At 41.4% G+C, this 14930-nt stretch overlaps 1 protein-coding gene and 1 non-coding gene across 3 annotated transcripts in view; both read right to left on the bottom strand.

Annotated features, from left to right (window-relative positions):
• Positions 1 to 1485: 1485 nt before the first annotated feature.
• TRNAK-CUU lies at positions 1486 to 1558 on the bottom strand. Its single transcript has one exon. It is a non-coding gene; the product is annotated as a tRNA-Lys (tRNA).
• A 1499-nt stretch (positions 1559 to 3057) lies between these two features.
• PLS3 (plastin 3) overlaps positions 3058 to 14930 on the bottom strand; it is an 84232-nt gene continuing 72359 nt past the window's right edge. For both annotated transcript variants that reach the window (XM_032329856.1, XM_032329857.1), the window contains exons 10-17: positions 12516 to 12611; positions 8697 to 8892; positions 7447 to 7525; positions 6556 to 6670; positions 6193 to 6326; positions 5723 to 5846; positions 5378 to 5502; positions 3058 to 4282 (exon numbers count right to left, since the gene is read on the bottom strand). In XM_032329856.1, the coding sequence (XP_032185747.1) occupies positions 4150 to 4282; positions 5378 to 5502; positions 5723 to 5846; positions 6193 to 6326; positions 6556 to 6670; positions 7447 to 7525; positions 8697 to 8892; positions 12516 to 12611 (1002 nt within the window). In that variant the 3' untranslated portion in view covers positions 3058 to 4149. The remainder of the gene's footprint in view (positions 4283 to 5377; positions 5503 to 5722; positions 5847 to 6192; positions 6327 to 6555; positions 6671 to 7446; positions 7526 to 8696; positions 8893 to 12515; positions 12612 to 14930) is intronic.

Genomic DNA, 14930 nt, shown 5'->3' with positions numbered 1-14930 from the left:
TAGGGGCGCCTGGGTGGCTCAGTGGGTTAAGCCTCTGCCTTCGGCTCAGGTTATGATCTCAGGGTCCTGGGGTCGAGCTCCACATCGGGCTGTCTGCTCAGCAGGAGGCCTGCTTCCTCCCTCTCTCTCTGCCTGCTTCTCTGCCTACTTGTGATCTCTGTCTGTTAAAAATAAATAAATAAAATCTTTTAAAAAAAAAAAGATGTGGTATATATACACAATGGAATACTATGCAGCCATCAAAAGAAATGAAATCTTGCCTTTTGCGACAACATGGATGGAACTAGAGCATATCATGCTTAGTGAAATAAGTCAAGCAGAGAAAGACAACTATCATATGATCTCCCTGATATGAGGAAGTGGTGATGCAACATGGGGGCTTAAGTGGGTAGGAGAAGAATCAATGAAACAAGATGGGATTGGGAGGGAGCCAAACCATAAGTGACTCTTAATCTCACAAAACAAACTAAGGGTTGCTGGGGGGAGGGGGGTTGGGAGAAGGGGGGTGGGGTTATGGACATTGGGGAGGGTATGTGCTTTGGTGAGTGCTGTGAAGTGTGTAAACCTGGCGATTCACAGACCTGTACCCCTGGGGATAAAAATATGTTTATTAAAAAAAAAAAAGGCAGTTCTCTCAAACACATATTATGAAGTGAAAGAACCAATCTGAAAAGGCTACATACTGTATGACTCTAACTATAGGATATCTGCAAGAGGCAAAATTAGGGAGACAGGAAAAAGATCAGTGGTTGCCAGAGGTTGGTGGATGGGGACGGATGCATAGGCAGAGCACAGAGGAGTTTTAGGGCAGTGAAACTATTCTCTAGGATGCTGTAATGGTGGACAGGTCATCATATGTTTGTCAAAATCCACAGAATGTACAGTGCCAAGAGGGAACCCTGATGTTAACTGTGAACTTTGGGTGATTATGATGTGTCAGCGTAGGTTCATCAATTTTGAAAATATTTATCTGTTTATTTATTTATTAGAGAGAGTGAGTGGGCGCATGAGCAGGGTTGGGGGTGCGGGAAGGGCAGAGGGCGAGGGAGAAGCAGGCTCTCCAGCTGTGCAGGGAGCCCGATGCTGATGCTGGGCTCCATCCCAGGACCCTGGGATCATGACCTGAGCCTGAAGGCAGACGCTTAATGACGGAGCCACGCAGGTGCCCCTAGGTTCAGCAATTTTAACAAATGTACCACTCCAGGGGAGGCGTTGATAATCAGCTATGCATTTGTGTTGGCAGGTGGTACCTGACAGCTCTGTACCTTTCACTTCATTCTGCTTTGAATCTAAAGCTGCTCTAAAAATAAAGTCTACTAAAAAAAAAAAAAAGCAGTTCTCGGTATCAATGACATAACCCTCCTTACTTTTGAGAATCAGCATTCCCTTTTTACGTTCATCAGCCAATTATACTTTTTTGAATTGGGTAATCAAATCCTTTGCCCATTTTTCTTTTTTTAAGATTTTATTTTTCAGTAATCTCGACACCCAGCGTGGGGCTCGAACTCACAACTGTGAGATCAAGAGTCACACGCTCTGCCGACTGAGCCAGCCAGGTGCCCCTGCCCATTTTCCTTTTTTTTTTTTTTTTTAAGATTTTATTTTATTTATTTGACAGAGAGAGATCACAAGCAGGCAGAGAGGCAGGCAGAGAGAGAGGAGGAAGCAGGCTCCCTGCCGAGCAGAGAGCCCCATGCGGTGCTCGATCCCAGGAACCTGAGATCCTGACCTGAGCCGAAGGAAGAGGCTTAACCCACTGAGCCACCCAGGCGACCCCTGCCCATTTTTCTAATGGAACTTTTTTTTTTAAAGGAGAAGACAGGTCGTTAGATGGGATTGTCCTTATCAGTTTCTCTATATGTTTGCAGAAGACTTGCCTTTTGCTTACTCATTAAAGCTGCTTTTATATTAAGAAAATTAACCTATCATATGGACCAAATGTTTGTGTCTCCCCACCAAGCTAATCCCTCATGTGATGGTATTAGGAGGTGGGGCCTTTGGGAGGTGCTTAGGTCATGAGAGTGGAGACCCTTGTGAATGGGATTTGTGCCCTCACCAGAGACCCCAGAAAGCTCTCTTGCTCCTACCTCCATGTGAAGTTAACAGCTAGAAGGCCTTCTATGAACCAGGCAGCAAGCACCTTGATCTTGACTTCCCAGATTGCACAGCTGTGAGAAACAAATGTGTTGTTTATAGGCTACCTAGTCTGTATTCTGTTATAGCTGCCCAAATGCCCTTAAGGCGATGGGACTCAACTCCCCACTCCACCCCACACCCCACCTCCATCCCTGGTCATCTATATTTTGACTTTGCTTATTGTATTGATTTATATAAGTTTCTTCCCCCCCCCCCCCAAAGCAGAATTGTCAAATTTCTTATTCTTTTATTTTAGGTCTTTGGGGTTTGTGTCATACTTAGAAAAATCTTTCTTACTCGAGCTATAAATACAGTTGTTTGTACCATCACCATGCAGTTCGTCAAAGGATTGGATTACATATTACTCATTTGCACAAAGCCTTAAAATGGTATCATAAACCACTGGTTGTCAACTAGGGATGACTTGGCCCCACATGGGACCTTTGGCTATGTCTGGAGACGTATTTGTTCTGTGCACTGGGGCTGTGTTAAGGACATCTCGGGGGTAGAGGCAGGGAGGCCAAGGAAAACTCCTACCGAGCACGGGCCAGCCCCTCCCCACCGCCCCCCAGCAAGGAGTCAGCCAGCCTCCAAAATGTTGATGACCAGAAAGATAAGAAAACCTGCCAGGGACCAACTCCCATCTCTGGCTCCCCCATTGTTCAGGTCTTTTGTATAACACAGAACACTGGAAAGATGGAGTGAGAGGGAAAAAAGAAAAAGGGAGGAACCGGATAAGGAAGTTAGAGTAAGTTGGAGAAGGCCCTCTGACCCCACCGGGGCTCTCCTTCATTCAGCTCCAAGAGCTTAGATTGAACAGACATCATTTTGTACAGTACATCAGAAAAAGAGAACATCGGGGGGAAAAATCTGGCAAACATGACTGGCAAATCACGAAGGGTGGAAACACGAGGAGACTACTTATTATGTAAATGCCTTTATTGGAACTAATACATTGCTACCAGATTACATCACTTTTCAGAGTTAGAGTAACATTATGATCTTGGAAACTATAGCAAACAGCTTGACAAAGCAAGAGTACATTACGTCCTACATACATATTTTATTTTTTAGCGACCACATCTCCTTGTTTTAGGTGGAAAATTAGAAAATTTATGGTACACTTAGCATGCTTGGCCTACCGTCTCCTGTCTACATTCTGAGCACGCTCTCTCCTCAAAAGTGTCATATTCAACAGCATTTTAAATCTAAAGAGAGAGTTTGACGATACAAGTTTTTAAAACAAATAAGCATATATGGAACCAAGTGTGTGAAGACAAAATATGTCAGCTGTTTACAGCTTGGGTGTGAGAGGGTAGATGCAAAATCAAGGTACACTTTTTCTCTACCTACAATGTATGGTTTTTACGTACTTGGAGACCCCTTAAAAAAAGTAGCAAAATCAGCAGTCTTATTTAATGTAATCAAAATATTCTTAAATGTACAAAAAAGATCACGTAGAAAGAATACTGTAAAAAGATACTGATCTTAAGAATAAAAGAATATGAAAAGCTTCTATTACTTCTGCCAATGTTCTGTACTACAAAGATAAGCAAAGGATACTCTTATCCAGATACCCTCTGAGCCCAGTTCTCAAATAAGAACTAGCATCCTGGATGGAAAAGCAAAGTTATGGTCTAATGGTATTCATATCCAATCATCTAAGCAAGTCCCAAGAGGCGGACATTCTAAGGGGGTGGCAAAGATACACAGAAACGACATACAGCAATGGGAAATGTCACGGGCAGCGATCTAGGAGGAGAGAGTAAATGATCCGGCCGTGAGTGCATTTCAGGTGTGCCTGACAAATCCAACTGTGACTATGGGAAAGAGGAGCTGTTGCCATTAAAACTCTTCCCCTGTGAGCTCTCAAGATGAGGAATCTTGTTCATCAAAACTATGAGTCCTTGCAGTGACCATCAGTTCTTTAAGCCATGACCGCTTCCCCTGGAAAGAGCTGACCTGCTAATCATGCACCTGGGAGCAAGGCTGTTTTTATTCGAATTGGTTATTTTACACCCTCTTCATTCCCCTGCCCATCAAGCATGCAAACACAGTCATGACCATCTTGGGCTTTACTTCCACGAGGTCTTCTGGGAGAGCATACACCCTGGCTCCGATTCTTCTAGCCATTGACACAGCGTACCTATTGTCAGAGGAAACAAAAATCAAGACGAACCTCTTGTTAGTCAAGGACATGACAGGAGACATGTTTCCTCTTGTAAAATCATTTGGCTAGGAGGGGAAACTTTCATATTGAAACTTCGGAGTGGTACCATTTTAGTTTTTGAGGTCACTCTTAAGTGACCCTGGTTTTTTGGCTCTATGACTTAGGGATGATTTTATTCACCCCTTCTCTGCAATGAGAATTAATTTTGAAGCTGATGCGATACAAAGATGAGAAAAAAAATTATCATTATCATTTTCTCCCCACTGAGCAGGGAGCCTGACATAGGGCTCGATCTCAGAAGCCCAGGATCACGACCTGAGCAGAAGGCAAATGCCTCACCGACTGAGCCAGCCAGGCGCAAGAAACTTTCAAGACATAGTTTCAGTGGAGGCTTAAGCATCCTGCTCATTTAGGGACCAAGATAATAAACTCAACATATGTAGGAAAGGGGATCTGTGCACAGTAAAAAAAAAAAAGGCATCAGTAAATAATGCGTTTTGAAAAAGAGCAAGACAGAAGAATATTCTTATCTATGGCATGAATATTCTTAGCCTATCTTCTCCTTGTTGTCAGATAAAGTATATAATTTTGGTAATTCCCTAAAGCAACAGCTGATTGAGTGCCTATGACGTCAGGCACAGTCTAGGCTCTTATATCTTGTATTCATATCAAAATCTCTAAGATAAGTATTATTGCTCCCCTATGTACTGATAAGGGGTCTGAGGCTTGGAGAGGTTTCCCTCAGGTGACACCACTCTTTTTTGGTTCTGTTTTGCTTTTTAAAGATTTTTAAATTTTATTTATTTATTTGAAAGAGAGAAAGAGAGAGAGAGAGGATGAGCCAGGGGGAGAGGCAGACTTCCCACTGAGCAGGGAGCCCGATCCGGGACTCGATCCCAGGACCCTGAGATCATGACCTGAGCCGAAGGCAGACACTCAACCGACTGAGCCACCCAGGCACTCCTAGGGCACCACCATTCATAAAGTGGCCGAACCTGAGCGAGAATGCAGAGCTGCCTGGCTACCCAAAGCCCATGGGTATTAATCATTGTTACCGTCAGTGTCTCTTACTTGGCATTATTGTGCTTGTCGTCTTCTGTCAGATTGCCACTCTTAACAAGGTCATAGTTTATGCAGCCCGGCTGGATGGCGTCAATTAAATCCACAACGGCCAAACTGGAGCTGATCGTCTTGTCCTAGTGCCAAAGGACAATAAATCCGAGAGTGTCCGGTTTGTACAAGCGAACACGTGATTACTTGTATCAAGTTGCCACGCACCAAGCCCAGCAGGTGAAGAGAAGCTGGTTGTTAGCCCAACACTAAATCACACTAACCAACCAACCAGAGGCCGTCCTTCCAAATTACTGATCCTTTCTGGCAAACAGAACAGTTAATTGTCTAACATGCAATTCTTACCTTAAAACTCTGAATGGAAGTTGATTTTCCAGCTTCACTCAATGTTCTGTTCACCCAGCTCACAATGATGTCATCATTGGCTTTCTGCCCGTCTCCAAGGTCTTCCAGAACATTGAGGGTATATCTAGAAGGAGAAGTGAAAGAAGAGGTCCCAAGCTACTTCATGAGGAAAAAAACCAAAATGCACCTTCTGTACTAGTTTGACAGTGGCCGTGACCTAAAGGCAGTTGTGCTCTGGCCGGCACTCGGGTGTAAATGCACGTCAGCACTCTAGCTAAGAGGTCTTTTTTCAAACGGATACACAGGCTGTTCAGCATTTTTGCAACTATCCATCACTTAAGCTTACTTCAGAGTCTAAATCCAAAAGTTTCCAAGGTGTAGTCATTGACACGTCTATCTGAAAATGACAAGGGCCGGATCACAGACTGCTAGGACAGTGGTGCTTGAGCAGCTAAAACTGGGTGCCATACCTTCTCATCAGCTGCCAGACTAAAGCTAGAGTCAGGGTTTGGTTTCCATCGTTCAGGTCTTGCCCTCCGATACCAACCAGGGAGAATTTGGCAGGATGCTTCCCCAATTCAACAGCATAGTTGCAGTTTTCCAGCTGTAAACCCACAAAAAAGCAAACGGTTGAGGATTTTTTCCCCATCGGCTTCATCTGTACACGTGAGTGAGTACTGAGGGCACACGATGCTGGGTACTTAGCACATTGGGATACGTGAGACACAGCTCCTGTCTCAGGAAGCTCAGATGCAAGTTTCCCAAGCAAAAGAAAAGAACTGGGACTGAAAACAGTTGCCTGTAACAATTGAATGCAGTAACTTCTGATCTACCTTTTTCATGTTGGCTCCGAGTTTCGGGTATGGAGGTTTATTAACCTTACTCCAGTCAACAGGAACTTTAATTCGTTCATACAACTGTAAGATTACAAGGGCGTCCTGCAGGTCACTAAAGAATAAAATAAATAAATAAATAATAAAATAATAATAAATAATTTCATCAGTGTTTTCAGACAGCCAGGCCTTTTAACAGTACACTGGCAAATGAAACATATAAGACCACAGATAAGACCCACAGCTCACATTTTCTAGCAGTCTGTGCTAAAAATAGAGCTCACACCATCCCGTTCACTTAAAATACTTGAGAGCTTCCGGTTTGCGAGGTACGACTCTAGAAGCTGGGCACATAGGATGAAAACCCGTGGCCTTACACCAAACTCAGAGAGAGAGTGACAATAAACAAGTTATGGATTGATAGATAATTTGATTTGGGGGCGTATATACTTGCTATGAAGATGAAAAGAACCGGGGTTAGGATTACAGAGCATTAGGTGTTGGTCAGGGTCTGAATCTGAGGATAGGAAGGGAGTAGGGCATTCCAGGTGGACAAGAATGTTCGAGGCTGAGAGAACAGTGAGTATAAAGGCCTCAGGACATCATGGACAGTGCACTTAAGTCTTTCCCTAGTCTCTGTTACAAAATGTAAAGGATCTGTTTCGTAGGATGTCGGAAACAACATTCATACACTCTTTCTCTTAATGATCATGTAAAGAAAGAATCTGGGCTTCTGTGTATTTGGAAAATGATAATGGATGTCACCATTCAAAATCTTCCAACCTCAATGACCAGTGTCAATGAACATCTAGAAAATGTTTAGAGCTATAATTCTTTCTGCGGCATCCATTAACGCTGTTCCTAACTGATATTAACAGTAGAAAGGCTTACGCGTAGAGATGGTTTACATGGGGATTAACTCCAAGAGAATTCATCCAGTTACGGAAGGTTCTTTCTTCACGAGTTTCTCCTATTAAGAATATTTACAAAGTTTAGATATTAATTAAACACCTTTTATACATGCATATAATATCAGTTCTAGTTAAGATGAATTCATTTCCTCTGTGCAAATCTAGAGGTATTCTCTAATACGAATCTCCAAATATTTTCTCTAAATACATTCTCTCTAGGTATAGGCTTATTTTAAAAAATTTGCTGATTTATTTTAAAATTGAAGAATACAACTTCATAACCAGTTAAACAATTTAGAGATTTATGAATTTTTTTATAATCTCCTCCCCCTTCTAAGGATTCCCCAATATCTCCCCAAATCCCCATACCTCAAAAGTAACTGATGTTATCGGTTTTACCTTTAAAGAAATTTGGGGGGGGGTCAAACTTTGGGGCAGCGAGCATATGAACCCTCTATACTCATGAATTTACACCTTCCCTCTAAATATTTATAAATTACAAGCTACATACAAGCACTTCTTTTACATCCCTATATTACAGCTGCAAGTTACATGAAACTTGAAAAGCATAAAATTTAAAAATGTTATAGTCCTGCCAGTGGATATTCAAGGGAGGACTACTACATTTGCTCATTTTTGAATCTTATACTTCATGTATTTATAATCTGGAAAAGGTAAACTCTACCTTCCCCAAACTCAAATAATTGCCATACATTAATCATTTTAAAGATTTTATTTTTAAGTAATCTCCACACCCAATGTGGGGCTCAAACTCACAACCCCTAGATCAAGAATTGTATGCAATACCGACGGAGCCGGCCAGGTCCCCTGTATTATGATTTTTTGAGTAGGTAAATAGAAAAGGAACTGGGGCTAATTCTGTCTGGTTAGTCTGAATGTGGAAGAATGAAATAATATCATGAACCGATAGGTCAAATTTAATGCATATATACATTTTTCTGGTGAGGGGTTTAGAAGGTGATCTATTTCTAAAATACTAAAATAAAACTGGTTTACTAAGCTAGGTGAACCTTGCTTTACAAGGTTCCCAGTATCATCCCTTTCCATCAGCTGCCACTTTTGACTCAGCCCTCAGGTCTACTTCCAGCAGAGATTTGCTAAAGGAAAGTGGGGAAGGAAATTTATTAGGCCAAGATCCTAGAATCATCGTGGCCTATGTATTTCTGGTCTGTAGTCCCGCACATTAGAATGTGAGAAAACTTCAATTACCTTCCAATAGAGTCCAGTCAATGTCCTGGTTCTCGGGCTTTGTTAGTGCCGGGTATTTATTAAACAGGTTAGCCACAAAGGCTAAGTTCAGTTTGGGGTTTCCACTGACAACATCAGCCGGGGTGACAAACTGTCTGCACCCCAACTTGTCTGCTTGTTGAAGCATGCTCTCAGCTCTCTTCAAATCATCTGTTTCCTATTGAAGTAAAAGAAGCAGCCATCTTTTAAAAGGCTATACTAAAAACATAGACCTGTTTCCCTACAATGATAGGCTGGATATACAATTCTACTTTCTCTTAGCCGACATATGGTACTTATTATAAAATTGTTTTGAATGCAACAGCAAAAAAAAAAAAAAAAAAAAGTTGGTTGTATTTGAGTGCAGTACCTCAAAGGCACGCTAGGTGGAACCAGATCATTTATCGAAGGACAGTACATTTAATTTAAATGGGATTACATCGCTCCTGTGAAAACTCATCAAGAAAAAAGCTAAAACTGTTGAGATTTTTCAACTGGGCCCTAAGGAAGGTGTAAGACTGTAAAGGGTAGAGAAATTATGAGAAAATATTTAAAAGATAATCATCAAGAATAGCAGTTTCCAATAATTTAATTTCAGGTTTAAACTGTGTATTTCAAATTGTAGTTTTCCTCTGCAAGGATTTTTTTTGGGGGGGGTGGGTTACGGCTTGTTTGACTTAACTTTTCCACTCAGGCAGAAGCAGAGTTGCTCATTTCTGTAAAGAATACTTACTTCGAACTAATTCCCATGACTCCTAACTTGTTACCCGTCCCCCACCCCCCCATTCCTCCCCACCCCCTCCAACCCACCCCAAAAGATGAGTGCCCAGCTCTGGATTAACACAGGGTCTGGTGAAGAATTTAAGTTATCCAATCATTTCAGCCTGATGTAAAAAGTATAGTTTCTCAAACACCCACTATGCCCACATCCCAAGGCTACAAGTAAAAAACCTGGAGCTGTGGGAGGAACGGGTGCTTTTGGATCTGTTTCTAGTGACCTACACTTGGAAAGGAACAGAGTGGCAGTCTGGGCACTTCCTACAGATACACGGTACAGTTTTGCCCGGGGGCAAACGTAAGCACTTCTGCGGAACAGTGTCATGGGAGGAAGGGTTTTACAATCTGGTGAGAAAAGAAGAGATAAAGATAAATGAAACTTGAGGAATGTTACTTTTAAACTAACGCTGCCCAGAATGTATAATTTGACAATCTTAGCTTTGTCTTCAATGGGTGATGCTATCTTTAATTAGTTTTTTAACCCCGGTGAGGTGCCTTGATTGTACAAGACTCCAGAACAATGTGTATTCATTGTGTTACCCTTGTTACCTTCTGCAAAACAATCAGTAACCACTAGCGGATGGGCAGTTGCGTGGGATTCAACCTTTCTTCAGGGTTCTCTCTGAGCATAGTGAGTTCCTCTCATAGAGCCTATTTTATTTCTTGTAACCTGTCAGTTATTACTTTAATATTGTTTGCTTTATGCTATTTACCAACTTTAAATTGTCAAATATACAATAATGAAATATAAAAAATCAAATAAAAATATATATGAAAAACTAACTTCAGCCCCTACCTCACACCATACGCAAAGTTAACCCCAAACATACTATATTTCTAAAGGTAAAACCTCAAACTATAAAACTTCTAGGAGAACACGTAGGAAGAAATATTAGTGACCTTATGTTAGGCTAAAATTTCTTAGATACAACACCAAAAGCATGATCCATAAAAGAAAAAAATGACTAAATCAGACTTTGCCAAAATTAAGAACGTCTGTTCTTTAAAAAACACATTGAGAGAAAATTTGCAAATCACATATCCAATCAAGGCATTGTCTCCAAAATACATAAAAACACTCAAAACTTGCTAATAAGAAAACAAACAATGCAATTAAAAATGGGCATAATGTTTGAACATGATGATACAAAGATGGCAAATAACCACATTAAAAATATTCGACACCATGTGTCATTAGGGAAATACAAATTAAAACCACAATGACAGATCATTTGGCACCTGTTAGAATGATTCAAGTTAAAAGGACTAACCACACTAAAGTATTGGTGAGGATATGGATGAACTGGCACTTCTGTATACTGCTGGTAGCAATGTAAGATGTACAACCACACTAAAAGTGAATTGGTCGCTTCCTAACATACCCGATTACTCAGCCATTTCATTCCTAGGTATTTACCAAGGAGAAATGAATGCATGTATTTATACAAAGAGTTCTCTATGTTCAATAGCAGCTATATCTGTAATAGCCCCAAACTGGAAACAATCCAAATGCTCATCAACAAGTACATGTGCAAACAAATGGTGGTATATCCATTCACTGGAGTATAATTTAGCAATAAACAAGGAATGCATTTATGATACATGTGACAACATGAGTGAATCTCAAAATACTACACTGAGTGAAAGAAGCTAGACAAAAAAAAAAAAAAAAAAGCATACATACTGTAGGGGTCCATTACATAAAACTTGTAAAAACTCAAATGAATATAAAGCAAAAGAAAGCAAATGAGTGGTTGCCTGGGATGGGGGAATATAGGATGGGAGCCGGAAGGCATTACAAAGGATCATGAGAAAACCTGATGTGATAATGGATATTTAAAAAAAAATCAATCATCAGTCAGTTAGGCCCTAAAGAAGGTAATAAAGCTGAAAAAGATGAAGAAGGACACGGACTGACAAGGGAAAAGTGTGAGCAAAGGCTCAGAGGTAAAATGAGTGTTGGGGGAGGGTGTGGGGGTGGAGACTAGCGGGGAAGAGCACTCGCCGGCAGACCATGCAGGGCCTTATATGCTAAGCAGAACACTTCAGACTGAAGTCTAGAGTCAATGGGGAATCCTTGAAGGATTCTGGGGAGGGAAGAGACAAAGGAGTGTTTGAAGATCAACCAGGGAAGAATGAATGCAGAAAAGCGGTCTCAAAATCAGCATCAGTTAGCATACTAGTGCCATTTACGCAGGCCCAAGGTCACCCGGTGAGCCTGCGCGGACAGCTGCCCCACGCACAGGACAGCTCCTGATCCATACCAAGTCACCTGAACCAAAGAATCTCACACCTCACATCCAGACAGAAATAGAAGCACACAAGTCAGTTACAAATTCAGTTCTGATAAGGGCATTGTAAGTGGTTTAGCCCATGTTATCTACTTGATCCTACTGCCTACTGGGCTAGAAACATGGATTCTCTAAATTAGTACAATGCATTCTATACCTAATGGGTACAAAGAACGCACCAGGGGATCACAGAAACTTAAGACTAAATTGTCTAGTCCAACTCCTTCCTTTATGGATGAGCAAAGTGAGATCCAATTTGGCGAAGAAATCTGTCCAAGGTCACTGAACAACTGAGTGATATAACCAGGGAATATGGTCCATGAGTAAGTCCCCAAGTTGGATCTGCAGTTTGTAAACATAGTCATGTTACTCTCAGCACACGAAGACTACAAATGCATATATGACTATCTTGTCATTACATCTCTCACTGTGATTATAATCCAAACACTTGGAAAAGGTTAGTTTCTAACACTTATTTCCCGACCCTGGCTTTGAATATTTTATGCAATCAATACAAGCCAATAGCGCCATCGTTATGGAACCCATTAATAAACTACCAAAATACACCAAAGCTCATCTTTCGGTCTTTGAATTATACCCACAGCAATAAATTTTAAAACAACGCTCAAAATTTTTAACACCATTACATGTGATTACCAAACTTCTTGTTATTGAGAAGAAATTGACAATCATTTTGTAAGACTGTAGAATTCAAATGAACACTTATACTTACATTGAAACCTGACATGTTAATATCTATCCGCGGTTCACCTTCCTTTTGTCCTTTTGGTGCAATTTGATTGAGAAGGTGGAAATAGGCTTTGGAATCCTATAAATGAATTGAAAATCTCAGTGAGATCACATCTACAAAGAATGAATGTATCCCATTGTCCTATGTTTGGAAGGATATTTGCACGGGATTTTGTGAGAATATATGGCACAAATTGCTGTCTTCTAATCTAACAGATCTTTCCCCCAGAAAAGTCCAGCCATCTGGCCTACCTTCTGCCTTGAATATGGATAACTGGATTTTATCATGACTTTATAACTGATTAACATTGCCAATACAATAAAGCTAGTAAACACAGAACTAGTTCTGTACCTTCACTGAATTACTGAAGTCAATAAGCTTGGCAGATAAAACAAGCAAGAAAAGAAAGGAGGAGCAGAAATCCAGGAAGCATAGGGAAAGAGAAAATAGACAGGTTACATCATTACGAAACACAATATATACCATAACCTATGGAGAAGAGATTAGCTATGTTAAAGATGTATTTAACTGTAAATTTAAATGACATTTTTAAAGTAACACTTGAGTTGGTGAAGTAACATTTGACCCTGTATGACCTGAACATAGTTAACCAAACAATATATTTATTTTAACTAGGCTCCCAATGCAGGGCTTGAACTCACAACCCTGGGATCAAGACCTGAGCTGAGATCAAGAGTCGGACGCTTCACCGACTGAGCCAGCCAGGTGCCCCCGAAGATTTTCTTTTGTTTTAAGCTCCTGAACTCATCCATTGTTTGAATGGTTTTACATGGTTAGGTGGATTCAGGCTATGTGGACCCTCCACAGAGGACAACTTGAAAACCACAGCACCAGGGCAAACACTTCATAACAGTCTTCAACCATGTCAAGTAAGCGTCTGCCTTGAGGGGACAGAAACTGGGGTCAAGACTCCTTAATCCTGCTGAATTGGAAGATGATCCTCCCAGCAGTGATCAGATTCTGTTACTGAACCTTGACAGTCCAGACATGCTTATAAGGAACGTCTCTTCCAGCAAACTCTGTAGATAACCGGCACCATAATCACCTGGGGGAAAGCTGTTCAATACACAGGTGACTGGGTTCAGCCCCAAACCTACCAAATACGAATCTCTGGGAGCTGCATTTTTCAGAAACTCCCTGAATGAGGTGGATACAGAATGCTGGAAATGACTCTAAAAGAGGGGAAAATCATGCCAGTGAAATCTACTTCAGAGCCATTCATGAAGTGCAAAGCCAGATCCTGCCGTTAGCAGGCACAGGATTTGCCTTCCCGTAATCGTGCATTACCGTTGTGAAAGCGCTTGTGCTTACAATTTCTTCCTAATGGTGCATGAGCAGCTCATAATCTAATCCTCTGCCCTTGACAAGAGTGAGTAAAAAGAGCAGACCCAGCAGGGTCTTCTCCCCCAGAAAGGGCTTTACAGGGCAAAATTACACTTGGAGTATAGACCAAATGGAAGCCTTTCTTTTTCACATTACTAACAATCCTTTGCTTTTTAAAAAGATCCACAGCAGGCTCCATTTTTAAACAATATTTCCTTTTGTACCTTTCAAAGAGGTCCCAAACAGAAAATCCATTTAAGAGTGGTTTTTAGGAACACAGCTCGTGCATAAAGCAAAAATATATACCCGACCAAACATCTTGTGTAAGTTAAAAGAAGAGGTAGAAGGCCTGCTGGTTTTGTCATTTGGGAGCTATCCTTAACTGTCCCTGGTGAAACCAGTAATGGAAACATCCCAAGGTTCCCTCTCCCCACTGAGCACATCGATAAGATAACAGACTACAGTTTTCATAGCCCCGTGGGTCAGTGACATCTGCTGAAGATCCTTGAATTTGTTCCCTGTGTCCCAACACTCAGATTTGGGAGAGAGTGGAGTCAATGAAAGAGAATTTTTTTTTTTTTTTTTGCTATCGTAATTTTGGGCCCCCTCTTTGGGAAGCTACCAACGTCTCCTCCCTCTGCTAGTTTTTTCCTTACTGCTTTTGAGACGTGAACGCCAAAATGTAACACAAGAAATGTTTGAAGGTCTTTTATGTGGCGGGTCTTGGGGTTAGAAGTGGGCTTTGGTAGGAGGACCATAGGACAGGGCTGAGGTAGGAGAGACAGCCATATGTGAGCTCATCACTACCCTCATGAACTCAATGGCTAACGGTGGGAGCACATGATGGAAAGAAGCCAAGTAAGAAAGGAGGAGAACCCTGGGGCCCTTTCTCTTTCTCCCAGGATTTATTAACAGGTACCCTGATGTCTGGGAAAGGCAGTTAGGAAGAGAAAGGTCATGGCCCACCCTTTGGTACTCCATGTTTAACAGGGAGCAGAACAGAAAGCGTTAGGACTATAATACTTTGACCATTTGCCACAGAAGGAGAGTCCT

This window comes from Mustela erminea, chromosome X (assembly GCF_009829155.1).
Source record: "Mustela erminea isolate mMusErm1 chromosome X, mMusErm1.Pri, whole genome shotgun sequence".
NCBI classification, from domain to species: domain Eukaryota; kingdom Metazoa; phylum Chordata; class Mammalia; order Carnivora; family Mustelidae; genus Mustela; species Mustela erminea.
This window is presented reverse-complemented; position numbering and strand designations above follow the sequence as displayed.